At 48.2% G+C, this 27,232-nt stretch overlaps 2 protein-coding genes, 3 non-coding genes and 1 pseudogene across 5 annotated transcripts; 2 read left to right on the plus strand and 4 right to left on the minus strand.

The window, feature by feature from the left end:
• The first annotated feature begins 13,490 nt into the window (after positions 1-13,490).
• LOC120651736 (flavin-containing monooxygenase FMO GS-OX-like 2) lies at positions 13,491-15,897 on the plus strand. Its single transcript, XM_039929345.1, has 7 exons — positions 13,491-14,091; positions 14,314-14,384; positions 14,464-14,616; positions 14,719-14,801; positions 14,917-15,052; positions 15,165-15,338; positions 15,513-15,897. The coding sequence occupies exons 1-7, from the start codon at positions 13,560-13,562 to the stop codon at positions 15,690-15,692; spliced, it is 1,329 nt and encodes a 442-aa protein (XP_039785279.1). The 5' UTR covers positions 13,491-13,559; the 3' UTR covers positions 15,693-15,897.
• Positions 15,898-15,971: 74 nt separating this feature from the next.
• TRNAG-GCC lies at positions 15,972-16,042 on the minus strand. The gene has a single exon. It is a non-coding gene; the product is annotated as a tRNA-Gly (tRNA).
• Positions 16,043-17,259: 1,217 nt separating this feature from the next.
• Positions 17,260-19,451, minus strand: LOC120651737 (60S ribosomal protein L44). The gene is made up of 4 exons (XM_039929346.1): positions 19,292-19,451; positions 17,876-18,055; positions 17,661-17,735; positions 17,260-17,576 (listed from the first exon to the last, which is right to left on the minus strand). Exons 1-4 carry the CDS (start codon positions 19,292-19,294, stop codon positions 17,517-17,519), a joined length of 318 nt encoding a protein of 105 aa, XP_039785280.1. The 5' UTR covers positions 19,295-19,451; the 3' UTR covers positions 17,260-17,516.
• Positions 18,242-18,316, minus strand: LOC120653047. The gene has a single exon (XR_005666741.1). It is a non-coding gene; the product is annotated as a small nucleolar RNA R66 (small nucleolar RNA).
• Positions 19,452-24,728: 5,277 nt separating the features above from the next.
• Positions 24,729-27,048, plus strand: LOC120648045 (annotated as a pseudogene).
• Positions 27,049-27,132: 84 nt separating this feature from the next.
• On the minus strand, positions 27,133-27,203 carry TRNAG-GCC. The gene has a single exon. It is a non-coding gene; the product is annotated as a tRNA-Gly (tRNA).
• Between the last annotated feature and the right edge of the window lie 29 nt (positions 27,204-27,232).

Genomic DNA, 27,232 nt, shown 5'->3' on the forward strand with positions numbered 1-27,232 from the left:
GTAGATCTGGCTGTAGATCTATTGGTTCTACTGGCACGTGTTCTGCCTCGGGTACCCTCAAACACCTTCTTAATTGCGACGCGTGGAATACTGGGTGTATATCTGACATTTCTTCCGGTAGTTCTAGTCGGTACGCTACTGCTCCGACCTTTTTCAGAACTTGGTATGGTCCAATGTATCGGGGAGCCAACTTTCCTTGTACCTGAAATCTTCGGGTTCCTCGAATGGGTGACACCTTGAGATACACGAAATCTCCTGGGTTGAAACTTATTTCCCATCTTTTCTTGTCAGCGTAGCTCTTTTGTCTTGACTGGGCCGCTTTCAACTTTTCTCTAATCTCGGCAACTCTTTCTTCTGCTTCATTGATGAGTGCGGGTCCGACTAGGGCACGTTCTCCAACTTCTGACCACATCAACGGTGTTCTGCACTTCCTTCCATAGAGGGCTTCGAACGGTGACATCCCTAAACTTGCTTGGTACCCGTTGTTGTATGAGAACTCGGCATAGGGTAAACTCTGCTCCCAATCTTTACCATAAGTGAGGACACATGCTCTCAGCATATCTTCCATAATTTGGTTTACCCTTTCTGTCTAGCCATCTGTCTGCGGGTGATATGCAGAGCTAAAATCTAACTTGGTGCCCATAGCTTTATGCAGACTTTTCCAAAATCTAGAGGTGAACTGGATCCCTCTATCTGAAACAATTCGACTGGGCACACCATGCAACTTCACTATGTTTTTCACATAGAGCTTGGCTAGCTTCTCTCCGCCGTAATTGGTTCGTACGGGTATGAAATGAGCTGATTTAGTAAGTCGATCCACTATTACCCATATGGAGTCGTGCCCTTTCTGAGTCCTGGGCAAACCTACTACAAAATCCATTCCTACCTCTTCCCATTTCCAAACCGGGATGGGTAAGGGTTGCAACAACCCTGCTGGCTTCTGATGTTCGGCCTTGATCCTTTGACAAGTATCGCACCGGGCGACAAATCGTGCAATATCTGCCTTCATCCCATTCCACCAATATTTTTGTTTTAAGTCCATATACATTTTGGTGGATCTTGGGTGAATGGAATATGCCGAGTTGTGAGCTTCATCCATGATTATTTGCCTGAAGTCTCCTTTCTGGGGCACACAAATTCTATTGTTATACCATAGGGTTCCCTTATTATCCACTCTAAAATCAGGTGCCTTATTTTCTCCAGTCTGCCTTCGGATTTCCATCAGCCCCTTATCCGAACTTTGTGCCTTTCGGATTCTGTCTTCTAGCGTGGATTGAACGTTCAGCGCTTGGCTGGAACCGCGAGGGGCAATGTGTACATTTAATCGTGCCATTTCCTCTCGCAGATGATCATTCTTGGGTCCATAGGATTTCCGACTTAGGGCATCGGCTACTACATTTGCTTTCCCCGGGTGGTAATGGATTTCCAAGTTATAATACTTAACCAATTCCAGCCATCTTCTCTGCCTTAGATTCAGATCCGGTTGGGTGAAGATGTATTTCAGGCTCTTATGGTCAGTATAGATTTCGCACTTATTCCCGATCAAATAATGCCTCCAAATTTTAAGAGCGTGCACTACGGCTGCGAGTTCCAAATCATGGGTCGGATAGTTCTGCTCATGGGACCTGAGCTGGCGGGAAGCATATGCAACGACTTTCCCGTCATGCATCAGTACACAACCCAATCCTTGTCGGGATGCATCACAATAGATGATAAAATCCCGATGAATATCTAGTAGGGTCAATACTGGAGCGGTCGTCAATCTTCGCTTTAGTTCCTGGAAACTCCTTTCACATGACTCTGTCCAGGTGAATTTCTTCTCCTTCTTGAGCAGCTCTGTCATGGGTCGGGCTATCTTGGAAAATCCTTCAATGAATCTCCAATAATATCCAGCTAATCCAAGGAAACTTCTGATCTCACTGACGTTGGTCGGTTGTTGCCAGTTGGATACTGCTTCGACCTTCTCGGGGTCCACTGCTACTCCCTCTGCGGTCAGAATATGACCAAAGAAGGCTACTTTCTCCAGCCAGAACTCACACTTGCTGAATTTGGCGTATAGCCTATGCACTCTCAGCTTTTCCAAAACTACCCTCAGGTGCTGCTCGTGCTCCTGAATGCTCTTCGAGTAAATAAGTATGTCGTCGATGAAGACTACGACAAACTTATCTAACTTGTCCATGAACACCTTGTTCATGAGGTTCATGAAATAAGCAGGTGCATTTGTCAGACCAAAAGGCATCACTGTGAACTCAAACTGCCCGTATCGGGTGACAAAGGCTGTCTTCGGGATATCTCTCTCTCTAATCTTGAGCTGAAAATATCCGGACCTTAGATCGATCTTAGAAAAGTACTTGGCTCCTTTTAACTGATCAAAAAGATCATTGATCCTGGGGAGGGGGTACTTATTCTTGATAGTGACTTCGTTAAGTGCCCGGTAATCAACACACAACCTCATACTTCCGTCCTTCTTCTTGACAAATAGAACCGGAGCTCCCCAAGGCGACGAACTTGGCCTGATGAAGCCAATTCGTTATAACTCCTCTAGTTGTTTCTTTAACTCTGCCAACTCGGAGGCTGCCATCCTATAAGGTCTCTTGGCTATAGGGGCAGTTCCAGGGACAAGGTCAATAACAAACTCTACATCCCTATCCGGTGGCATACTAGGAAGTTCTTCAGGGAAGACATCTGGGTACTCATTCACTACTGGGACTTCTTCCAAGGACTTGGCTTCCATACTGAACACCATTGGGTTTGATCCACTTTCCCGGGTATGGCAGGTCACTCGTACTCCTTCTGGGTTTGTTAGGTGTACCACTTTGTCAGTACAGCATATGAGACCATTATGTCGGCTTAACCAATCCATTCCTAGGATCACGTCTAACCCTTCTGACTTAAGTACTACTAGGTCTGCTAGAAATTCTACCCCACTTAAATTGATCCTTACCCGTAGACAACCTAGTTGACACCTGATGTCACCTCCGGGTGTTCAGGTTAACAGGGCCATTTTTAGTAGTACTGTAGGTATTTTATGTTTCTCCACAAAACTTGAGGATATGAATGAGTGCGATGCTCCTGAATCAAACAGTACTGTTGCGAGGGTTGAGCTGACTAGGTACTCACCGAGTACTATGCCCTGAGCTCCCTGAGCTTCCTGTGCGTCGATGTGGTTGACGCGGGCTCGTCCAAACGACTGCTGAGGCTGCCTCATCTGTTGACTGTTGTTGTTGGCGTTGCTGTTGTTGCGGATGGGCACTCGGTTGGCACCGGTCAGGACTGGCTTTGGTCCGTTCACCGTGTTGGAGAAGGCTGACGTAGCGGGCTTGTTCTTGGCATAGGGATAGTCGGCGATAAAATGTCCCATCTCTCGGCAGTTGAAGCAGGCCCTTACATTGCTGTTGTTGGTGGTGACCTAGCTTGCATTACTTTGCGGGGCCCTCATGGTGTTCTGACTTCTGAGCCAGGTGTTAGGGGCTCGTGGTCCTGTCACTTGAGGCTGAGTTCTGTACTGCATTGGGGCTTGGGACCTTGGGGCGTTGTAGCTGAAGCTTCTGGGCTTCTGAAAATGATCCTGCTGGCGTGACTTGCTCTCCAGGAACTTGCTCTTGTTATCCCTTCTTTCATCAACCTTGGCCTTCTCTGTGAGGATTGCCTTGTTCATCATGGTGTTGAAATCAGGATAGATCTGAGGGGTGAGTAGGGTCCTGAGTTCTGGGTTTAGTCCCTTCTTGAACATATCCTGCTTCTTCTCGTCGTCGTTCACTTCTTCCGGTGCATAATGAGCCAGTTCCATAAACTGGTGGGTATATTCTTCCACCGACATGCTCCCCTGCTGGAGTGCGCGGAATTCATCTGCCTTGCACTTCATGGTGGCCGAGGGGATGTGATAACGGCGGAACTCCTTCACGAATTCATTCCAAGTGATGGTGGAGGCATCTCTGGCAGCAGCGCAGAAATTCTCCCACCAGGCTAAGGCAGACCCTGTGAGTTGATGTGCTGCCAGCAGAACTTTATCTCTATCCTAGCATTCGAACGGCTCAAGCTTCCTCTGGATCACACGCAGCCAATCATCTGCATCCAAAGGGTTGCTGGATCTAGCATAGGTGGGCGGCTTGGTCCTCAGGAATGCTGTCAGCTTGTCATTCATGGTTTGTCCTCGTGCCTGCCTATTGACAAGAGCATTGGCCAGTGTTTCAAGGATGTGGGTTTGATTGTGGATTATTTGGGCCAGGTCCCTGAGGGGTGGTAGTGGTGGCAGCGGCATTTCTTGGTTTTCTCCTCGGTTCTGGCTCACTTCTTGTTCATCCTGAGGAGGGCTCTGTCCATTCGGCTGCACTCCCATATCAGCGACTGGAGGGATCCGGTTGCGGGAGGCCCTCGTGACGCTCCGGGAAACCATCTGCAGATCGAGTGGATTGGGACTAAGATTAGGTGATGTTTAAGTTGTTTAATACATATTTTGAAGAGGCAGTATCTACCTACTGCCGATAAGCACACAAACAACAAGCACACACACAAAGCAAACAGCAAGTACAAACAACTTTATTACTGCAAGGGAGGGTACAACACGGGCAAGGCCAAACGCGTACTACACGTCCGGGTACACAACATCAAAAGAAAGGGAGCACAGATCTTCTTCGGACCACACGGCTTCATCCCTTGTCGGTTGCTAGCACTTTAGGCAAACTCATCGGCTTGAGTGGGTTCCTCCCTCGGTAGCGAACTCACGTCTACTAGGGGAATGAGCGGTCCTTGCTAGCCGTCCTCTAGATCTCCGTTTTCCCGGGGTTGCGTAGTGGCTTCTCTTGCGGCGGCGGCCGTAGACCTCCCAGGGTTCTTGGGTGGGGCTTGTGGGTTTCCAAAGAGCGGTCCCCATCCTATGACGGGTGTTCCGAGCAGAACATGGTCTTCTCCTATTGCCGAGACTGGGGTTCCACTTCTAGCCCATTCCTGCATACGCCAGTCCCGGGCTTGCCTGAGGCTCTCCTGAGCAACTGCTTCACTGCTGACCGCGGCTGCGGCTCTTGCCTCGGCTTGGTCTGCTCGGATCTGTTGCAGTCTTACCGCGAGCTCTGCTTGCTCGGCTCGATGGGTCTGCTCCCTCAGTAAGTTGGCTTGCTCATCAAAGAGTTGATCCAAGGAGGCTAGGTAGGTAGCCACTTGGTACAGGAGGCCTTCTTCATGGCGGCGCCGTTCCAGGCTTCTCATTCGAGCTTCCCAAACTGGGGTTCTGATGGCCGGCGGAAAGAACCGCATTGGCGTGGGGGCTAGGTGTTCTTCGAAAATCCGGCACAAGTAACAGAGTGCCTTTCTGATGGCCAAGGGATAGGCGTCTTGGTGTCTAAATCCTGTAGCGGTCACTCGCCACGACTGGATGTCGGGGTAGCGATTACTCCTGGCGATGACTAAGATCACCCTGCAGCGGAGAGTGCCATGATGTTCGTACTCTCTACTGTAGTACCTTGGGCGTTCCGTGACACCTAGGCTTTCCAGGGCGTTGATCAAGAGGCTGGGGAAGCCAGGTACAGCTTGGCAGTCGCCCTGGGTCCATCCTTCCTCAGCCATCTGAAAACAAAGATAGGGTGAAAATCTTGCACAAATATTTGAGGTACACAAAGTAGTAGATGATATTTATTATGGTAACATGGCGGGATACAGTCTTTACGGGTACACGATTATTAAAATAGAGGTTCTAGCTTAGGGGCTACTCCTATCATGGGGATTCTTCCTCGATCCTAAGGGAGCGTTTCTTCAGTGGGAGGTACCGATCCCTCGCGTCATCTTCGGCCTGAGTACCTTTGTCCCAGTGGGTTTCTTCGGGTTCTTCCTCTTCAGTCTGAGTGCCTATGTCCCAATGGGTTTCTATGGGTTCTTCTTCTTCTTCTTCCTCTATCCATCCACCTATTCCTCTGCGGGCCTCGTACTCTCGCATTCGGGCTTGGAGAGCGGCTAGGGAATTCTCGGCGCGTGTGACTCTTGCCTGTTGTTCTTCCAATTCCGCCTCTTTTTCTTCCATTTGGACTTGGAGAGCGGCTAGGGAATACTCGGCATGTACGGTTCTGGTCCGTTGTTCGTCCAGCTCTTGGGTTGCCTTTTCTGCTCTATGAACTTGTTGCTTCAGTTGCGCCGCTTGTTCGCGGTAGAGTTCATCCAGGCTGGTGAGGTAGATGGACAGGTGAGAGACCGTGTCTTCTAGGTCTTCTTCTTCTCTTCCAAGTCCTCTCATCCGGGCAATCCATGTGCATCCTCTTCCTTCAGTCGGCGGGAAAAATCCCATAGGAGTCCGCCGAAGGTGATGCCTGTAGATCACGCGTAGACGTCGCAGGGCTTTGCGGGCACCTTTTCGATAGGTGTCCGGGAAGTGAAAACTAGTGGTGGAGATGAACCAGGGATCCACATCTGGGTAGCGGGTGCTCCTTGCCACGAAGATCATCAGGTCGCACCGAAGAGTGCCCTTGGAGTCGTACTCCCGATAGAGAAACTCTGGTGGGTCCACAACTCTGATGCGTTCCAGGCTGAATATCAACAACTTAGGAAGGCCGGGCTCTGCGTGACAGATTCCGCCGATCCATCCATTGTCAGCCATCTGGAACAGGGCAAGAACCAGTGGTGAGTGTTTGTGTGATAAAGGGTTAAGGAAGGAATAATCCTAGTGTGAAAGGGCTTAAAACAGGGTTTCACTCCTAGGGTCACGTCCTACGGCCAACCTACGGCTCTGATAACACCTGAAGCGTCCCCTCATAAGAGAGAACTTAAATGTGATACAAACATCAGTCCCAGGAGGCTGATGCCACATTTATTACATCAGATGGTTCATTACCATACAAACCTCCGAGGAGGACACTCGATACAGATAATAATAAAAAGTAACCAAGCTACGACATAACACCAGACCGCAACCCACATGGGGTCTAGCTCGGGCTCAGAGTACTGCATCAGCGAAAACATCTCGAACAGGGCCGGTTCCACAGGCAAGGTTGGGTGTAGAATGATAACCCTACTCGGCGTCGTCTGGTACGAAGTCTGGGTCTTATTCTGTAAAAAGTAAGAATGGGGTGAGTACAAACGTACTCAGCAAGTCCAACCACACCCACGGAGGGGGTTATATCAGAATAATATGCACAGGTAAATCAAGGGTAAGGTTACGGTTTAATTTGCAGAAAGCTAACTTTTATGCAGGGGTTTATTTAGCAGAAAAACATTTCATAAACCAGTTTTTTTGTATTGAGTAACACGGAGTTCAAGTTTAAAACTGCTACCGGACTCCCCGTCCGTCGTAGCACATGGCACAACTACCAGACACATTTTCAAAACAACTCACGCTAGCCCATCCCAAGGTAAACACTAGTAGTGAGACCACACCGTAACTCGCCCAATACCGTGGACACGGACTATTCGAATAGATTCTTAACTCTGCAGAGGTGTGCAACTTTACCCACAAGCGGGTACCACAACACGAGCACCGAAGTGTCGGTGTAGATCCCGACATAGCCATTACCCACCTTAGCTAGACCTGATTCGCCATCACGGGATTCACCAAGGAGTCATCGGCATATCTCTGAGGTACGACCGGGGTATAAGCCACACTGAACATATCCCTTTTCCTTGGTCACCCGTTGCTCTCAGCCCTCCTGATGGCTATCACATCAACTAGTGGGATTTATGCTAAGCCGTTGCCCATTCAACGGTCGAGTGGTTTGCACGATAGTGGAGTTAGGTGAGATGTAACACCAACTCGATCCTTAGGGGTGACAAGATGGATATCTCCCTTCCTTGCCCTGCAACAACGGCACGAGCACACCAAAAGGCAAATCCGTAGAAATGTCATCCATCCCGTCTAAACTTTCTTTACAAAAACACCACATTTATCCCATCCCACATACGCACATATTTTCTTTATAAAATAAATCGTATTATGAGAAAAGTCCTAAGCGTTCTAATATCGATTAACGTCCAAGCAAAATCAGACATTAATCTAGGCGGTCAAGGAATGGTCATCACAAATCAAGGGGTGGCTATCCAACCGTGTTTTCATGCAAGCAAAACATATGCAATTTTATAAAGCAGGCCATTGGGTTGTGTTTATAAAAACTAGGACAGAAACATGCATCAAAGGATGGAGTTGAACTTGCGTCTTCGTAGCCTTCGGGGAGGTCCTGTCCTTCGGGCTCGGGGTCGCGGAACGGGTCCTCGTTCACCTGCTCACAGTACTGCTCGTTGACGGGCTCACCTTCGTTCACTCCGTGGTCTACAACGCACACAAACAAGCACACAATCAACACACAGAAAATAAAGATCAATCGTTGAGCTGGAATCGGGAACACATAAGATAAGGGGTACGGAGTAATATCTTTGGGTGGATTCCTAATGGCATGGTCAAAACTATGTTATGAAAGGTGTGGTAAAAGTTTAGGTTGATCCGAGGTCGTTTGGCGCATGAAATGATATGTTACATAAAGGGTTAGGGGTTAAATCAGGGTCCAGGGACTTAGTTGTAATTAATTAAAGAGCTTAATTAGAATTTTTGGAAAGGTTTGGGTTATTTGGGAAAAGGATAGGGTCTTATTTCTAATCAAATTTATGTAGTGGAGGCTTTGTTTGTGATTACCATAAAGGACAGGGTTTTATTTGAAAGAAAACCAAGGGTGGGAGGGCTCTTAAAGGAATAGGGGAAAGGTCAGGGGGTCAAGGGCAAAATGCCCTGTCCCCTTCCTCCCCCGCGCTGGGAAACAGGGGAGGGAGCCGGCGCTCGTCGGCGGCGCCAAATCCGGCGGCTCGGGGTGGCTCCGGGGTGAGGGAAACGAGAGAGGGGAAGGAGGTGGGTCGATTCCCGGCCGTGGCTCGGCCAGAGGGAGCCCGAGGTGCCCTAGCCACAACGGCCGGCGGCAGCGGGCGGCGGTGGCGCTGGGTCGGCGGCTCAGAGGCGTGGTGGCGGACTTGGAGGCGGGGAAGAGCACCGGGGAGCTCCAGGGAGTCGATTACTCCGCTCACCTAGGGCAGGGGTGACGCGCAGAGGCGGGCGACGGGAGGGGGGTGGCGGCGGCAATGGCGGGTGGTGGTGCTAGGAGGCAGTGAGCGGTGGTGGCCGGGGATGTGGGGCTCAGGGGTGACGCCGAGCCCCTTTTATAGTGGGAGTAAGGCGGTGGAGGTGGGAGCAGGGCAGTGGCGGGCGTCAATGGTGGCGCTGTGCCAAGGTCGCCGGCGTCGTACGTGCACAGGGCGACGGCGCATGCGGCGAGGTGGGATGGGACGCGTCGGGCATGCGGCGACCCGGTGCAGGCGGTGCTGTGCGGCCGTCAATGGTGGCGGTGTGTGTGTGCGCGGGTGGGCCGGTGAACGTGCGTGCAGGCGGGCCGATGCCGCGGCTCGGCGCACCGCGGCGCGGCGAGCTCACACGTCTAGGCGCGGCCTACCTTGGCGTGGCGTGTCGCTCGCCCAGGGAGGGGAGGCCGGGGTGGAACGTGCGGTCGTGCGCGGTTGGGAGCAGGGAGCGGCCGGGGTGGCGCGCGGGGTAGGCAGGCGGGGACGAGCGTCGGCGGGCACGTACCGCATACGCGTGTGCGCGTGGGGTCGGCGGCACGCGGCTCTGCAGTGAGGGGGCGAGGTCGGGGCCGGGCCGGCGTGCGCGCGGCCGAGCGGCTGCGACGCAGGAGGAACGCCGGGTCGGGCGGCGCCCGGGAGCGGGGCAGAGCGGACCGGGGAAGAGAGAGGGGAGGGAGTGCCGAGCGCGCGGGAAGGGAGAAGAGAGGGAAAAGAGAGGAAAAGAAAGAAAAGGAAGAAATTAGGAAAAAGAAAAAGAAAAAGGAGGGGAGAGAGAGAAAAAAGAGAGGGAGAGGGATTCGCGCCGGAACCGGCGCCCGGTCGGCCACGTGCGGTGCTTGGGAGCGCGTGGGCGTGACGCGCGGGTCGAGGGGAAACTGGGCGTTGGATTTGGCTGTCGGGGTTGGGTCCAACAGGGATCGGGAGATCGGGCGGAAAAACTCCGCGCTCAATGGTTAAAAAGGCGGTTTTTAGCGAACGATTTGATTTGGTAATTTCGAGATGTTACAATATCACACCATACCTTCGTACTGTCGGTGGTATAAGGGAGGCTGCTGCCATGCGGGACCACAAGGAAACAACGTCGACGCTTGCGACGATCCGTAGGAATCCTCGTACTCCGTCCGCGTACCAAAAGCCTGAAGGATGCCTCGGGCTCTATCACGTTGAGTGGTCCAGGCCTCGAGTTGTGCCGGCATGCTCATCGTAGACCCGCCATGAATCCTCATTACATTCAATGAGCAATCTAATTCAAGCAACCTACAGGCCTCGAACTGCAACCAAAAAAACTAGTATACAAATCTAAAAAGATCAAAAATGTCGTCAACATTTACTCACCACCCCAGCTAATGCCTCATCCCTGTGTCGTGCATAGCGATCCTGCGAAGTCGCAACATGCGGCTGTGGATGCATGTCAACATACATCAAACGGCAACGAGTCTTCGGTTCGTACCAGGTCAGGTACGCCCGAAACGAAGGCTCAGTGTGTGGACCGGTATCCTCAGCCAACTGCTCGCCTGCATCATCCCAAGCAGTCACCCATGGTTGTAATCTAGTGACCCACATTGTCGAGAAAGGATGTCCAGCCCTTGATAAACTACACGTTAAATAGAAATTAGTACATGGGGACTTATACATTTTTTGTTACCTATGATCGTGGCGCTGAACACGATCCAACGCTGAAGACACAGGGAAAGACTGGCGTCGACCGAACTGCCTTATGACTCTATCCGGGCAGTGGGCCTCAACTGCAGCGTCGTACACCAAAGTTGCAGTAGTCATCCATAGGTCCTGGTCCTGTGTGCACACCGAAGATATCCCAAGTGGTGCACGTGCGGCTATAGCCGAAGGACTGTATGGCTCCCACACAATGTCTTCTGGGGTCAATCGATCAAATTCGGCAACAAACTCAGGATAAGACCTCCGGGTCTGTACATGTGCCCATGTTTTCTGCAAAAATAAAAATTATGTGTCCATAAGAAAGGTATTGAGGGAATAATGTATGACCATAGTATGCATAGAATATAAATTTTTATCGGGTCCATACTTGTCGAGAGTACCAGAGAGTCCCCATGGTGGGTCTGTCGTCCACCGTGTCACCGTACATATCCGGCTTGTACGGTGACTGGTCAATCATGGGACGACCGATAGCAATCCTCTCGTAAGACCAAAGCTGTAGCAGAATTGGGCACCCCGTTAGGACAGCATTCCTATCATTCTACCATGATGCCTTGCAGAGTCCACGATATGTGCATGCAAGAACCGCTGAACCCCAACTATATAAGGGTATGGCATCCTCATCTGCATCGGCGATCTCCTGTGCGTAGGGCAGAAGCACCATATCCATACAGTGGTCGTGTGAGTTGTTGAACATGATGTACCCAAACAACCACAGCAGGTATGCCTCGAGTGATCTAGTCACGCTGTACTCATCAGCATCGGCTGCCAACAGATCTGGCTGCAATGAAGTACGAACATTGAGAATAAGAAACACATGAGGTATTTCAAAGCCATAAAATACATCAACACATCGTTTTGTACGAAATTGTACCTGAAACTGTAGGAGCCATGACTTGGAAGGGCCTTTCGACTGTGGGTGCTCATTGAAATCTTCAGGATCAATCGTGGTGGCAACACCTGCAAAACGTTCCTCAAGATCCTCCAGCCATGTAGAAGGTACCACACGGGGCCCGACAGCATCTCCGGTGATAGAAAGACCAAGCAGCATCGCAACATCCTGCAGGGTCGGTGCCATCTCCCCACAAGGGAGGTGGAACGTGTGTCTCAGGTCTCCATCTGTCAACGAGAGCTGAAAGTAGAGACCTATCTAGCTTCACCAAAGCACTCTCAGCAAGACGAGCCACAGTGAGAAGACCTGCCTCGCTCAACCTGCATCATACAGTGCACAAATATTAATACATTATATAACGAAATGTATAACAGATAAAAATAGAAAATAGACGACATATCACCTGGGCACCCATCGTGGGTCTACAGGAACCAACTCTGCAGGTGGACGTGGACGCAGCACGTTTAGTTCTTGGTGCTGAACCTTCGCAAGGAATGACCGGTGACCCGAGTCTATTGTTGGGTCCAGCAACGCAGGAGTAACCCCGGCCATACCTACCACATAAGATCAAAACAATACAATACAATCACACACATCTAAATATTTCTAATAGTTCCTTATATTTCCTAAATAATTTCTAAGCTTTTCTAACGATTTATAATAATTTATAATATTTTCTAACATTTTATAAATTTTCTAATACTATCTTGCAATTTTAAAGATTAATTAATTAGATTGCTAATGTACTATATCAACGCTAATCACTACAAGTAACTACACCTAAATGTACCACTAATCAGTCCTAATAATAATTAAACTGATTGTTAATATACTGTTTCAACAAAATAGTTTCTATAATTTTCTACAATTTTCTAACATTTTCTACAATTTTCTAACATTCTCTACAATTTTCTAATATTTTCTATAATTTTCTACAATTTTCTAACATTTTCTAATATTATCTTGCAGTTTTTTTATTTTTTAAAACTTCTCTAACAATTTTCTAGTATTTTCTAATACTAAATCTAACACTAAATGTACTATATCAACGCTAATCACTCCTAAATGTACTATATCAACGCTAATCACTATAAGTAACTGCACCTAAATGTACCACTAATCACTCCTAATAATAATTGAACTGATTGTTAATCTACTGTTTCAAAAAAATAATTACAACATAATCTATTTATAAAATGTAGAAAATTTTAGTTACCTACAGTTGTCGGCTTGAAAATCCGGCAGGGCTTCGTCGCTTTGCCTCTCCCTCACCCCTCCTCTCCCTCCCTCTCTCGCTTTTCTTTTTTTCTGGATTTTTAGTGAGGCAAATGAGAGGGTGAGGGGCAGCCAACACTTATATAGAGTTGGGGGGACCGGTCGCCCGGCAGGCGGGCGGCCAGGGCCCGCCGCTCCTCTGCCAGGCGGCCTTAAGGGCTGGCCGCCCCGCTGCCGAGCGGCCGGTCCTCCAGGGATCTCGGCATAATTTTTTGTCGATTTTTTTTTCAGATAAACCCCTGCCGCCCAGCTGTCGGGCGGCTAGGTCCCGGCTGCCCGGCAGCGGGGCGGCCGGGGTATATTCCTGTAAATTTCCAAATCGAAAATATATTTTTATAAAAAACGAAAATAAAAAAATAAAAAAACCGCCTGGAAGTGGAAGCTGCTGGCTTCACTCAAAAAAAGTGTGGGCCTGATTGCTTGGAGAATGGAGACTGCGGCGGCCGCCGGCGGCGAACGCCGATGAGAGGACGAGAGAAGAGAGTGGAGAGAGACCGCGCGCGTGACGACGAACGAGATGAGAGCACCGGCGGCTACCACCCACCAGTCCACCAGGTCCACCACCCATGGTCCATGGTGTAACCAAACGCGGCACCTCCACCAAAGAGGAGAAAAGAACAAGAGAATCCAAACCGTTCGAACTCTCCCTCCCACCGTCCAGTCCAGCCACCCGCCTCCCATGCCCATGCCGTCGGCTTCCCTCCGCCTCGCCGTCATCGGCGCGGGTGCGGCGGGGCTAGCCGCCGCCCGCGAGCTCCGCCGCGAGGGCCACGCGCCCGTCGTCTTCGAGCGCGCCGCCGCCGTGGGGGGCACCTGGCTCTACGCGCCCCCCGCGGCGTCCTCCGACCCGCTCGGCGCCGCCGCGACGCACTCCAGCCTCTACGCCTCGCTCCGCACCAACCTGCCCCGCGAGACCATGGGCTTCCTCGACTTCCCCTTCGCCGCGGAGGCACCCGGCTCCGCCGACCCCCGCAGGTTCCCGGGCCACGAGGAGGTGCTCCGGTACCTGGAGGCGTTCGCGCGGCTGTTCGATCTGCTCCGGCTCGTCCGGTTCGAGACGGAGGTGCTCAGGGTGCGGAGGGAGGACCGCGGGGGATGGGCGGTGACGTCTAGGAAGCTTGGGGACAAGGGAAGCGGCGAGGAGGAGGTGTACGACGCCGTCGTGGTTTGCAACGGGCACTACACGGAGCCGCGCATCGCCGTCATTCCAGGTTAATTTCGGCGCTTCACAACTTGCAGCCTTGAACTACTAAGATACTAGGTTCTGGAATAAATAAACTGCATAAGCATAACCCCACGGCGTCGAGTGTGTAATTGTGTATTGTTTGGATCATCCATGAAGGTGCTAGAAATCTGTAACAATTCGTTAAAGCCGTTGCAAATTCCCGATGGTTATTGCAGTAATCAATTTTTACACTATCAAACTTTGGCAGGTGTAGACGCTTGGCCAGGGAAGCAGATGCATAGCCACAATTACCGTGTGCCCGAGCCATTCCTTGATCAAGTGTGTGCTTTCGTCTTGGTGATCTATGCTCCCAACATGTATTTCCATGGTTAACGAAGACTATCTGTTGCGATGACAGGTAGTGATCATAATCGGGGCTTCAGCAAGCGCAGTTGACATTTCAAGAGACATTGCAAGCACTGCAAAAGAGGTCCATATTGCTGATAGGTCAGCACCAGTTCGCACCTGTGAGAAGCAACCTGGCAACAATAATCTGTGGCTTCATTCCATGGTAAACAGCCTTTTCTCCTGGTGAGTCAAGCAAGATGTGGTAGCTTTTATCTATTGAGGAGCTGCCACTTTAGTATTGTTAAAACTAATGCTCGAACTGCAGATTGACCGTGCCGAGGAGGATGGTAGTGTGGTGTTCCAGGATGGCAGCACAATCAAAGCCGATGTCATCATGCACTGCACTGGGTATAGAGACTTGCAGTGTCCCTGCAATATCATTTCTTATCTTACAAAAGCAAGTCATCTTGTGCTACTTTACCTGAAGCTGATCATGTGTTTCCTCTATTTCATTGTTTGCTAGCTACTTGTATGACTTTCCATTCCTTGGAGATGACAGTACTATCACTGTGGATGACAACCGCATCGATCCACTATACAAGCATGTTTTCCCACCGGAAGTGGCTCCTCAACTGTCCTTCATTGGATTGCCATGGAAGGTCAGTTTTGCTCGAACTTCTGCTTATCAATTCAGAACTTTAGATACACTTGTAAGTTGCAACTTGCCTAGGGATCCTAAGAAATAAAACCTTCGACCTCTGTTCCATCCAGGTTATTCCTTTTCCACTCTTTGAACTCCAAAGTAAGTGGGTCGCTAGAGTTCTATCGGGGCGGATCATGCTTCCATCCAAAGAAGAAATGATGGAAGATGTGAAAGCTTTCTACTCGAAACTAGAAGCACGTGGATGGCCTAAGAGATACACCCATAACTTTTCAAACTACCAGGTATCCTAGAGATGTCTGTCAATAATAAAAGAAAAATCTTGTGGTGATGGAAGCATTGATGAGCAGTTCTCCTGCATAGGAAAAAAAAGCTAGACATGGCTTCTATACTGTGTAATTTTGACATTCCTATGTTGACACATTTGAAATTTCCTTGCTGTCTTTGCTTTGTTGCAGTTTGAGTATGATGATTGGCTTGCTGAGCAATGCAGCCATATACCAATTGAAGAATGGAGGAAGCAGATGTACAATTTTAATGGGATTAACAAGGCAGTTCGTCCTGAGAGTTATCGTGATGAGTGGGACGATGACCATCTCGTGGCTGAAGCAAATGAATATTTCAAGAAATACCTGTAGAATCCTTTTCGTTATTATCATCCCCTATTCAATAAATGTGCTTGAGACTGATCTGCACTGCAATAAGGATGATTGTGTAAATATTTACCTAGTGTGGATTGGCCATACATGTGGGATTAGCATTCCATTGATCATTTGATGTATATATGAGACTGATCTTCATTGAATCATTGCCTTATGAATTACAGAGCAAACAATTTTGCAAGTGAAAGTGTGGAGAGGGCATATGCTGCGAATAAGATTTCACTGGTGGTATTACTAGCTAAGATGAGCAAAAAATGCACCAGCCGGGAATCGAACCAGGGTCTGTACCGTGGCAGGGTACTATTCTACCACTAGACCACTGGTGCTTCTGTGGAATTAGCTTTAGTTAACTTTGTTAATACTCTGAAGTTCAATGACTACGACATTCAACTTGCACAAAGGCAATAAGTCTGTTTCTGTGAAAATGCTTTATTTAATCCCGTGTGTTGCTACGGGCAACAAAAATTATATTAATACATGTACAAGAATCATTCAACTTTATAAAACTTATGCATAATTGAACTCAAATGTAGCGAATTGAAAACTATCAGTTTCACCACTCACATCGCAATAGACAGATTGCAAATGTGCAATGAATATTTGAATCAATCTTAAAATATTATCAGAAGAGCTGAACCGGTGATATGAATATATCAGGCATATGCACCCTGTGGAATCTTCATTTATTTGCAGCTCATGTTTATGTTCTCTCTTCATAATCTTCTCGCTAAAGTGGATTACTTATTGGGGCCGTGTGAAAACTACCGAAGACATATGTATAATAGAAAATGTGTTCACCTCAAATGGACTTAAGAGGTAATACGCAGAAGAATTGAGAAACTTGATTGCTTCCTTATGATAATGTGATATGCATTGGTGAGCCAGAACCAAGAAGCCAAGACTCACGTCTTTTACTATGGCTTGGCACCATCGAGAGCCATAATTAGGAAGTAAAAGGACAAGGCGATGGTTTACTTCCTTGAAGATGCAGGTCCTCGTTTGTTTCATACTTTCATCCTATGAAAATCAAGTTAACAAAGTCAAAAGCTGAACATAATATGTGCCTCAAGAAAATACACCTTGAAATCCCATCTTGGTTGAACAAATTTACACCAGAAATTAAGAGACATATGACCAATTTAGAAAGAATATTTTATTTTACATTAAACAGTCCAAGTAATGAAAACCAATTGAAACAATCAATCTATTAGAGCAAATAAGGCATCACATTCTTTTTAGGAAAAAGATGCTAGCAGCCCAACATCGGAGGTGTGTTGTTTGGTGATGGTAGGGTGCCACGTCACATGTGCAAGCGATCATTGACAATCTGGATGACAGAATTATGAAATTGTGGTGAAATCACCTGACAAGATTGATCTCATTTCGTTACTCCAGTACTAATAATAATTTTCACAGGCAATTAATCGGTAGTTCTTATTGAATAAAATTTCTGAACTTCAAAACCAAAGAACGCTTTGCAATTGGGTGCCGGCGCCAACAGTCAAAGAGACACATATCAGGCAAACTATATGCAAGCAGAAGCTGTTGACACGAGCACCCAATACATCTGCACAGATCCAGGCAACTTCACATGATGGCTGCCAAAATCGAAGACAGAAAACAGATTCAAGCTACAAAACATCATTTAGCCAAAAGTCAAATACTCTTAGCAAATGTCAGGCATTGGAATTTGGATACATAAGCATGGTCCGCTTTAAGAACTACTAGTAATATTTGACGACAGGTCTAAAAAAAGTGGTAGACACCACAACTTCAGCATCCAGACAGGCAGCGAGCAATCTAGAAAAGAGATGTTCCCTTCCCCTTCTTGTCTCCACCAATCTCAAAGTGCTTGCATCTCTGCGACAGAAATCAGAAGAGAGTGAGCAAACACATAGAGTAAAAACTAACAGTATGTTTTGCCCAAAAGAAATGAGACAGTACCTTGATAGGGTGCTGGGAGTAGTGCTTGCAGCTCTGGCACTGCAGCTTCAGCACAATCTTCTTGGTGGTCTTGGCCTGAGTATAGAAAGTTAGAAACCAATTTTTCATGTTATGAATATTTTATGGAAACTGAATAGCATTAAACATTTAGATTTTCAAAATTGTCTTCACATAGACAATGGAAGTATTGAACAATCATATATCAACTGCAATACCTTCTTGTGGAAGACGGGCTTGGTCTGACCACCATATCCTGACTGCTTGCGGTCATAACGACGCTTTCCCTGGGCAGAAAGGCTATCCTTACCCTTCTTGTACTGAGTCACCTTGTGGAGAGTGTGCTTCCTGCACTCCTTGTTCTTGCAGTAGGTCTTCTTGGTCTTAGGAACATTTACCTATTCAAGATTTGAAGCAAAATCAAACAGGTCAAGTCATCATGTGAGGTTTGATGGATACAAGGCAACAGTTAAGTAATTCATAGAATCTAAACCAATTCCAAACATCCGATGCTAAACTCTACGGCTCGGTGAACAAGGTCAACAGCAGGTAAATGATATAAAAACTCAAATTACATCAATAGGGTCCTCAGAAGATATGCTTATGGTTGTCATCATACAATAATGATCAGGTCTCAAAGATTTCATGCCATCATAGGACCCAGCATATCAAACATCAAGCAGTGAAAACAAGAAGTGTAAATCAATATGCTGAAATAATTTTTCGGTTAAAAAAAATGTGCTGAAATAATGGAATTGTGACACAGTTAAACAAGAAAACAGTAGGCAGCATATTGATATTGAAGATCCATTTCAGCACAAACTGGTAAAGAGTACAAAGACCTTTTGCCCTAATCTGAATAAACTTCAATTTCCGCAGAAAAAACTTTGAATAAACTAGAAGGGAGATTAGGATGGATTATTTAAAAACACTTCCACTAGCATGCTATCCTAAGTACATATGTGATATGAAACGTCCAAAAGCTATGAATAACAATAAAATATCTGAGATGGAACACAACACATCATGCAATATGGAAATGCGACACAACTAAGCAAACAGATAAAATTCTAAGCACTTCCTGAAAACTATGCATAATCTACCACTTCAAGTCACAGATAAGCAGCGTTTTACGCATGAGAGATCTATAAACAAATTCTCAGTGCACGTATAACAAGAATCCTTACCTAAACAAGAACCTAAAACCAAAGAAAAAATCAACCACAATATCTAGTATTAATAGAAATTTCCTTGTCTTAAGGAGTCACAGGATCTAACAGCCTGCAGGTGCAACGCCACCAATCTGACGACCTCAAGCACGCAACCTATCAAACGACAACAGCGACAGTTCACAAAAAAGAAAAGGCATCTAGGTCTTAGTATCCACAGAAATCTAGAATCAGACTAAGTAACAGACCCAATCAGACATCCACCTGCAGAAAGCGAAGCGAACCACTCGTGCACTCCCTAATCTACAGGATGATTCTAGCCATCTACTTGAGAGCGACTACAGCACGGGTTTCCACCTAGTCGAATCGGGCAAATCAACACGGGTCGGCGCAGGAACAAATGAGAAGGACGGGGTATTTCTCCAGCCGCGCGCGAGCGAGAGAGAGGGCGGAGAGGCGGCATACCATTTTGGCGGCGGCGGAAGGGAGGGCTCGGGCTCCTGCGGTGGTGCTCCCTATCCGGGCGTGAAGCTGCGGCGAGTGGCGGCGGCGGGGGGAAGAAGGCCCGCTTTTATGGTGAGGCGCCCCCTGCGGCTAGGGTTTACTCCGTCAGGGGTGGCTCTCGGGCCGTGTTGGGCTGCCGTCACTGGACTGGGCTTCGTCGACCGCGCGAGGCCATGCAGGGTGGTGGCCCAGATGCAGATGCAAATATCTTTTGACAGTTTTTTTACAACAAAATTTGTTAATAAATTCCAAGTCATTTAGGGTTTTTTTTGGCTTTGTGATACGCACCATATTGGATTTTTTATCTTATATTTTCAAATTAATGTAAATATTAAATTTCTAGAATTATAAGTTGTATTTTGCGCTACTTTGTTCTTGATTTTGTGGTTAATAATTATATCATTTTGTCTTGTATCACATATGGCGATATTGATTGGTCGGTCTGTACTAGTCTTATAGTGTCAAACTATATGTAAAGCATAGTAAATGTGGACTATATATTAATTATTATCTGATAAAAGTGAACACATATCTTTCCTACTAATTCGGGTGCATTTCCTTGCACCGGAGTGTGATCACGTCATCTCAAATCATCTCGACCGTCGGATCGGGCAATCCGATGACCACAAACTATTGGGACGTGAATTTTGCAAAACCTCCCCAAAATTTGGTGAAATCAATTCGCAATCCATGGATGGTAATTTTGCAAAAGAGCTCTCGGATTTTTGTGAATGGTAGTTTTAGAGGAGATCGAACACCATGCTGTCATCAGGTGCGACCATGCATACACCTTGAGGGAGGCCATAAGGGACTGCTGGGACCTGCCGCCGGAGGAGATGCTGAAGTATTCTGGTGTTGAGTGGCTCCTGCTACTCATTGATAAGGTAGATGCTGGAAAGCTGCACATCTGCTCCGGATCCTCTGGAGAGCGTGGTTTGTGAGGAATGAGTTGACACATTCACGCAAATGGCTGCCTATTATGGGGTCAGTTACCTTATTATCTGGATACTGGGACACTCTGCTAAAAATTGGACAATCGGGGGCAAAGTACTGTTGGAATAAACACGCCATGCATGGATGTGTTACTGGTGTGTGTGTGTTTTGTGTGTTGGCGTCATGCAGTTGAGCTGCTGTGCCAATCGGAGTCCAGGTCTTGGGGCAGAACGGATGCATGGTTGTTGCGTCCAGGCTGCAGTATCCTAGGAGGAGGTTAGGAGCAGAGGGAGGCGCCGGTTAGCACGGGAGGTGGCCGAGTCGTCCGGAACGAGCATGCAGGACGTTGAGGGTAGGATCGTGCGAATCTTGGCGAGATGGCCGTGCTGGGAGTTCGTGGCTCCTATGTGTGTGTTCCCTGGCTGATAAATAGCCTCTGTACTCCACCATTTCTTTTTGCCAAGTCCAGTGAAATAACAGGCCAAGATACAGGCGTTCGTTGCCGCGGCGTTCGTCGCCGAAAATTCTTGTGTTCATCGTCTCCCTCTGTAAGCATCTAGGCCATCAAGGTATGTTTCGGTGATTAATGACAATCATTATTGTGACTAATGAGTTTGTGCAGCTTAATAGATCATTATCGCTCATTTGGTCATATGTCAAAAGAGGCCCCTCAATTTCATTATCCAAAAAGGCGATCTCGGTATTCAACTCATTTTTATGTCAAGACTAAGGATTTTTCTAGTCCTAAGTGTCATAAGGTTGAGAAGGACACTTAGGTTAGTATAGGTTTTATAGTTTTGTAGTGATCGCACTATTAAGAGGGGTTAAGGCCAAGTAACTTGAGCATGGACATGGTCAATCAAAAATGGATGCACACTATGGTCACTCTGGTTCCTAGAAGTTCAAATAAGTGGCTTTCAACTTATATCTCAAGAATATTTGGATTTCATTTAAGACTCAAATCAGAAAAGGCAAAATCAGAAAAAGTCTTTAACACCGGTTTAACCGACGCTCTCCCTTTTCTATACGTCGGTTAAACGAAGTCAGTAGAGTCTGGACAAGTCAATACACCAGTTAAACCGACGTGTTTGAATTTAACGTCGGTGCATTAGTCCAGAGTTGGTTTTTCCAGGGTAATTCAAGTTCTATACACCGGTTAAACCGACGCTGTTTGAAATGTGACGTCGGTGCAATTGACCAGTGAGATGGTTTTTCCAGGGATTTCAGAAGTTGTACTCACCGGTTAAACCGACGATGGTTTTGAGTTAACGTCGGTGCAGTTGTCCAGAGACTTGGTTTTTCAGTTGATCAGTGGACAACTACACTCACCGGTTAAACTGATGATACGTCGGTTAATCTGCCCAAGTTGTAACGGCTAGTTTTCAGAAGGGGCAGATTACATTCATCGGTTAAACCGACGCTGACTATTGGAGGTACGTCGGATTAACTGGCGCTACGCAGTTTTCTGGCAGCTTTTCTCCAATGGCTCTATTCGTGTGAGCTGCCTATATATACCCCTCCAATGGGTCATTTTGCCACTCTTGACACCAGGCAACATCCAAACACTCATACTATAGTCAAGAGCCACCTTGAGCTTCATCTTTCACATACTTGTTCATTCAATCAAGAAGCAAGATTAAGGACTTGAGTAGAGAGAAGCTTGTGTGCATCCGTTCTTGGTGATCGGTTCTTACTCAAGTGAAGGCCTTAGCTTGTTACTCTTAGTGATTGGCATCACCTAGGCGATCTTGGTGATCGAGGTGTTTCTCGCGGAGCTTGCCAAGGATTGTGGGAGCCCGGAGAAGAAGATTGTACGTGGCTTGATCTCCACCACGCCGGGATGGTGAACGGAGACTCTTAGTGAGCGCCCTCGTCTCGGTGACTTGGGAGGTGACAAGACTCTTTGTGAGTGTCACAACGTGGATTAGGGGTGTGTGCCAACACATCGATACCACGGGAAAAAATCCGGTCGTCTCTTGTCCACTCTCTTTATTCAAGCATTTTCTTTCATGCAATTTATTCATGTGCTTGACTTAGAGATCATAACTTAGCTCTACCTTGCTAGACTTTACTTCTCGTTTTATCTCTCATAGCTTGTGTAGGTAGCTTAGTTATCCGGTTGGTGAATTGGTGCCTTACTAGCATTGCATATGTTAAGATTGCTTAATTGTGTTTTAGAATTTGAAAAAGGCCCAATTCACCCCCCCTCTTGGTCCATCGATCCTTTCACCCTCGCCGGCGGAAAATTCTTGTGTTCATCGTCTCCCTCGCGCGGCATCGTGTGTTCGTGAGTGTGAGAGAGTTCCTGGGCGAAGCCAACAATTGGTATCAGAGCAAGGTTAGGTCGTCAGGAGATCCGTTCCCCTCGTCGGAGGTGTGCTGGTGGTGACCAGCACGAGCCGGCGTTCATGGTGGCGACTGGCGCAAGCCGGAGTTCGCCGGCGGCGTGATGGCGTTGTCCGGTTGCGGAGCGATGAGGTTAATTGTGGGGCCATGTGTCGGCCTGTGCGTGGTCGCCGGTGGAGGCGCTCAGTAGCGGATCGTGTGTCGATCTTGCCGGGCAAGATGTGCTCAACGGCGTGTGCGTCGCACCGGGGCCGAAGAAGATGGCGTGCTGCTCCGCGGCGTTCGTCGCCAGGGGTAGGGCATTTGTCGCCCGGACCGTGCGGCAATCTGCAAGTCATGGCGCTTGGCTCCATCGCAAGAAAATGTGTGGCACTCATGGCGCTGATGAGGAGGAGGCGTCAACCAGTTCGCGTTCGTGCGTGGCGTGTGTCGCCGGCGTACATGGAGCTCGGCGTGTGTCGCTGAGGACGAAGATGGTTGCTGCAGTGCGTATGGTGTTGTCCATGGCCACAAGTTGCTTGTGGAGAAGAAGCTCGGCGTGTGTCGCCGGAGCCGGAGACAACGGCGTGTGTCGCCGGAGAAGATGATGAAGGCCATCAGGTGCTCGGTTCGCGTCGAGAGTGGAGGCCGTAGTGGCGGCCATGGCGGCGACGGCAAGTGTGCAACGTTCGCCGGAGATGGACATGCAGAGGTGGCCCGTGGCCGCGTCATGTCGGGAGGGCGTAGCGGCGGCTGTGGCGATGAAGACGACGGTAGCTGCGGCAACTCCGGCAACGACATGTCGTGTTTAGGGGGAGTTTGTTGGAATAAACATGCCATGCATGGATGTGTTGCTGGTGTGTGTGTGTTTTGTGTGTTGGCACCATGCAGTTGAGCTGCTGTGCCAATCAGAGTCCAGGTCTTGGGGCAGAACGGATGCATGATTGTTGCGTCCAGGCTGCAGTATCCTAGAAGGAGGTTAGGAGCAGAGGGAGGCGCCGGTTAGCACGGGAGGTGGCCGAGTCGTCCGAAACGAGCATGCAGGACGTTGAGGGTAGGATCGTGCGAATCTTGGCGAGATGGCCGTGCTGGGAGTTTGTGGCTCCTATGTGTGTGTTCCCTGGCTGATAAATAGTCTCTGTACTCCACCATTTCTTTTTGCCAAGTCCAGTGAAATAACAAGCCTAGATACAGGCGTTCGTTGCCGCGGCGTTCGTCGCCGAAAATTCTTGTGTCTCCCTTGCCGGCATCGTGTGTTCGTGAGTGTGAGAGAGTTCTTGGGCGAAGCCAACAAGGATGTGAAGGGTTAAGTTACCGGTAGCTGCAGCCAGTGTCTCAGGCGGAGGCCGCGAGCTGACCAAACGAACTTGGGAGGCTCCTGTAAGTGGCTGGGTGAAGATAAATAGGGATGGAGCTTTTTCGGAGGACTCTTTCGAAGCTGGCAATGGCGTGGTCATTCGAAATCACTTTGGGACAGGTGATCTTATCCAGCTCGAAGTACATCGATGCCGCGGGCTCTGTTGAGCAGGTGGAAACACTGGCATGCAGAGAAGGTCCACCTTTTGCTGCGGAGTGGGTTCCGTTGCCTGCTATTGTTGAGTCAGACTGCTCAATAATGATCAAGTACCTGGCCTGTCCAGATACTCAGAGATCGCCCTCTACGTTCATCATCTTCGCTGCGCTGGAGGAAGCCGGTAAGATGCAGAAATTAACTTTCTGTCATATATGCAGAGAGCAGAATCGTGTTGCCTATGAATTATCGCAGATGGCCAAGCGCCTTTGTCATAATTTTGTTTGGAGAGAACGTGCTCCGGTGTGTGTTGAGCAAACCGTTGCTCAGGATGTAAATAGTTCTCATAATCCTTAATAAAACTCTCTCTTTCGGAAAAAACCCACATTTGTTTAATATCCGACACCCAATTTTGAAATAATTGTAAAAATAGGATTACAAATATTGACCACATGTGATTTTGTCATTTACTTATGATTTTGGAGTGTGTTGTAGGAATAATTTTAGAATGATATTGTAGGACCATCTGTGCCTATGAATGACTTGTGATTTTGCAGTTCTATTTTTGCAAATTTCTCGATTTTGGCTGTCTTTGAAGGAAAAAAAAAGTAAAAACCGACTCTACCACAGTCCAGTCCAGCCAAACGCCTAGAATGCCGTCGGCTTCCCTCCGCCTCGCCGTCATCGGCGCGGGCGCGGCGGGGCTAGCCGCCGCCCGCGAGCTCCGCCGCGAGGGCCACGCGCCCGTCGTCTTCGAGCGCGCCGCCGCCGTGGGCGGCACCTGGCTCTACGCGGCCCCCGCCGCGCCCTCCGACCCGCTCGGCGCCGCCGCCACGCACTCCAGCCTGTACGCCTCGCTCCGCACCAACCTGCCCCGCGAGACCATGGGCTTCCTCGACTTCCCCTTCGCCGCGGAGGCGCCCGGCTCCGCCGACCCTCGCAGGTTCCCGGGGCACGAGGAGGTTCTCCGGTACCTGGAGGCATTCGCGCGGCGGTTCGATCTGCTCCGGCTCGTCCGGTTCGAGACGGAGGTGCTCAGGGTGCGGAGGCAGGACCGCGGGGGATGGGCGGTGACGTCTAGGAAGCTTGGGGGACAAGGGAAGCGGCGAGGAGGAGGTGTACGACGCCGTCGTGGTTTGCAACGGGCACTACACGGAGCCGCGCATCGCCGTCATTCAAGGTTAATTTCGGCGCTTCACAACTTGCAGCCTTGAACTACTAAGATACTAGGTTCTGGAATAAACTGCATAAGCATAACCTACAACCCCCACGGCGTCGAGTGTGTAATTGTAATGTTTGGATCATCCATGAACTCATGAAGGTGCTAGAAATCTGTAACAATTTGTTACAGCCGTTGCAAATTCCAGATGGTTATTGCCTTCAGTAATCAATTTTTACACTATCAAACTTCGGCACGTGTAGACACTTGGCCAGGGAAGCAGGTGCATAGCCACAATTACTGTGTGCCCGAGTCATTCCTTGATCAAGTTTGTGCTTTCGTTTTGGTGATCTATGCTCCCAGCAGGTAGTTCCATGTTTAACGAAGACTATCTGTTGCAATGACAGTTGACAGGTAGTGATCATAATCATTAATCGGGGCTTCAGCAAGTGCATTTGACATTTCAAGAGACGTTTCAAGCACTGCAAAAGAGGTCCATATTGCCGATATGTCAGCACCAGTTCGCACCTGTGAGAAGCAGCTTGACTACAATAATCTGTGGCTTCATTCCATGGTAAACAGCCTTTTCTCCTGGTGAGTCAAGCAAGATGTGGTAGCTTTTATCTATTGAGTAGCTGCCACTTTAGTATTGTTAAAACTAATGCTTGAACTGCAGATTGATTGTGCAGAGGAGGATGGCAGTGTGGTGTTCCAGGATGGCAGCTCAATCAAAGCCGATGTCATCATGCATTGCACTGGGTATAGAGATTTGCAGTGTCCCTGCAATATTGTTTCTTATCTCACAAAAGCAAGTCATTTTGCGCTACTGAAGCTGATCGTGTGTTTCCTCTATTTCATTGTTTGCTAGCTACTCGTATGACTTTCCATTCCTTGGAGATGACAGCACTATCACTGTGGATGACAACCGCATTAATCCACTATACAAGCATGTTTTCCCACCGGAAGTGGCTCCTCAACTGTCCTTCATTGGATTGCCATGGAAGGTTAGTTTTGCTGCGAACTGCTGCTTGTCAGTTCAGAACTTCAGATGCACTTGTACGTTGCGCCTTGCCTAGTGATCCTAAGATATAAGACCTTCGACCTCTGTTCCATCCAGGTTATTCCTTTTCCACTTTTGAACTCCAAAGTTAGTGGGTCGCTAGAGTTCTATCGGGGTGGATCGTGCTTCCATCCAAAGAAGAAATGATGGAAGATGTGAAAGCTCTCTACTCAAAACTAGAAGCACGTGGATGGCCTAAGAGATACACTCATAACTTTTCAAACTACCAGGTATCCTAGATATGTCTGTCAATAATAAAATCTGGTGGTGATGGAAGCATTGATGAGCTCCTGCATAGGAAAAAAAAAGCTTTGTGACATGGCTTCTGTACTGTCATATTGATATTCCTATGTTGATACATTTGAAATTTCCTTTATATCTTTGCTTTTTATGCAGTTTGAGTATGATGATTGGTTTCCTGAGAGTTATCGCGATGAGTGGGACGATGACCATCTAGTGGCTGAAGCAAATGAAGATTTCAAGAAACACTTGTAGAATCCTTTTCGTTATTACCACCATCCCCAACTTTCAAAAAAAAATTACCATCATCCCCTATTCAATAAATGTGCTTGAGACTGATCTGCACTGCAATAATGATGATTGTGTAAATAGTTTGGTGGTGTGGATTGGCCAGGCATGATACATCTGGGATTAGCATCCATTGATCTTTCAATGTATATGTTAGACTGATCTTCATTGCCTTAAGAATTACAGAGCAAACAATTCTGCAAGTGAAGGTGTGGAGCGGGCATATGCCGCTAGTAAGATTTCACTGGTGATATTGCTGTTTGCATTAGCTAAGATGAGCAAAAAATTGCACCAGCCGGGAATTGAACCCGGGTCTGTACCGTGGCAGGGTACTATTCTACCACTAGACCACTGGTTCTTTTGTGACTTTGACAGTATTAAATATTT

This window comes from Panicum virgatum, chromosome 9K (genome assembly GCF_016808335.1).
Source record: "Panicum virgatum strain AP13 chromosome 9K, P.virgatum_v5, whole genome shotgun sequence".
NCBI lineage: Eukaryota > Viridiplantae > Streptophyta > Magnoliopsida > Poales > Poaceae > Panicum > Panicum virgatum.

What these genes read in the sequence shown, in the direction of transcription:
- LOC120651736 (XM_039929345.1), top strand. Translation starts at nt 13,560, where the DNA reads ATGCCCATGCCGTCGGCTTCCCTCCGCCTCGCCGTCATCGGCGCGGGT. An exon ending in ATCTGTGGCTTCATTCCATG is followed by an intron (nt 14,617 to 14,718) that starts GTAAACAGCCTT and finishes CTCGAACTGCAG; the next exon opens with ATTGACCGTGCCGAGGAGGA. An exon ending in GTCATCATGCACTGCACTGG is followed by an intron (nt 14,802 to 14,916) that starts GTATAGAGACTT and finishes ATTGTTTGCTAG; the next exon opens with CTACTTGTATGACTTTCCAT.
- LOC120651737 (XM_039929346.1), bottom strand. An exon ending in AGCCCGTCTTCCACAAGAAG is followed by an intron (nt 17,736 to 17,875) that starts GTATTGCAGTTG and finishes TTCTATACTCAG; the next exon opens with GCCAAGACCACCAAGAAGAT. An exon ending in ACTCCCAGCACCCTATCAAG is followed by an intron (nt 17,577 to 17,660) that starts GTACTGTCTCAT and finishes TTTCTGTCGCAG; the next exon opens with AGATGCAAGCACTTTGAGAT.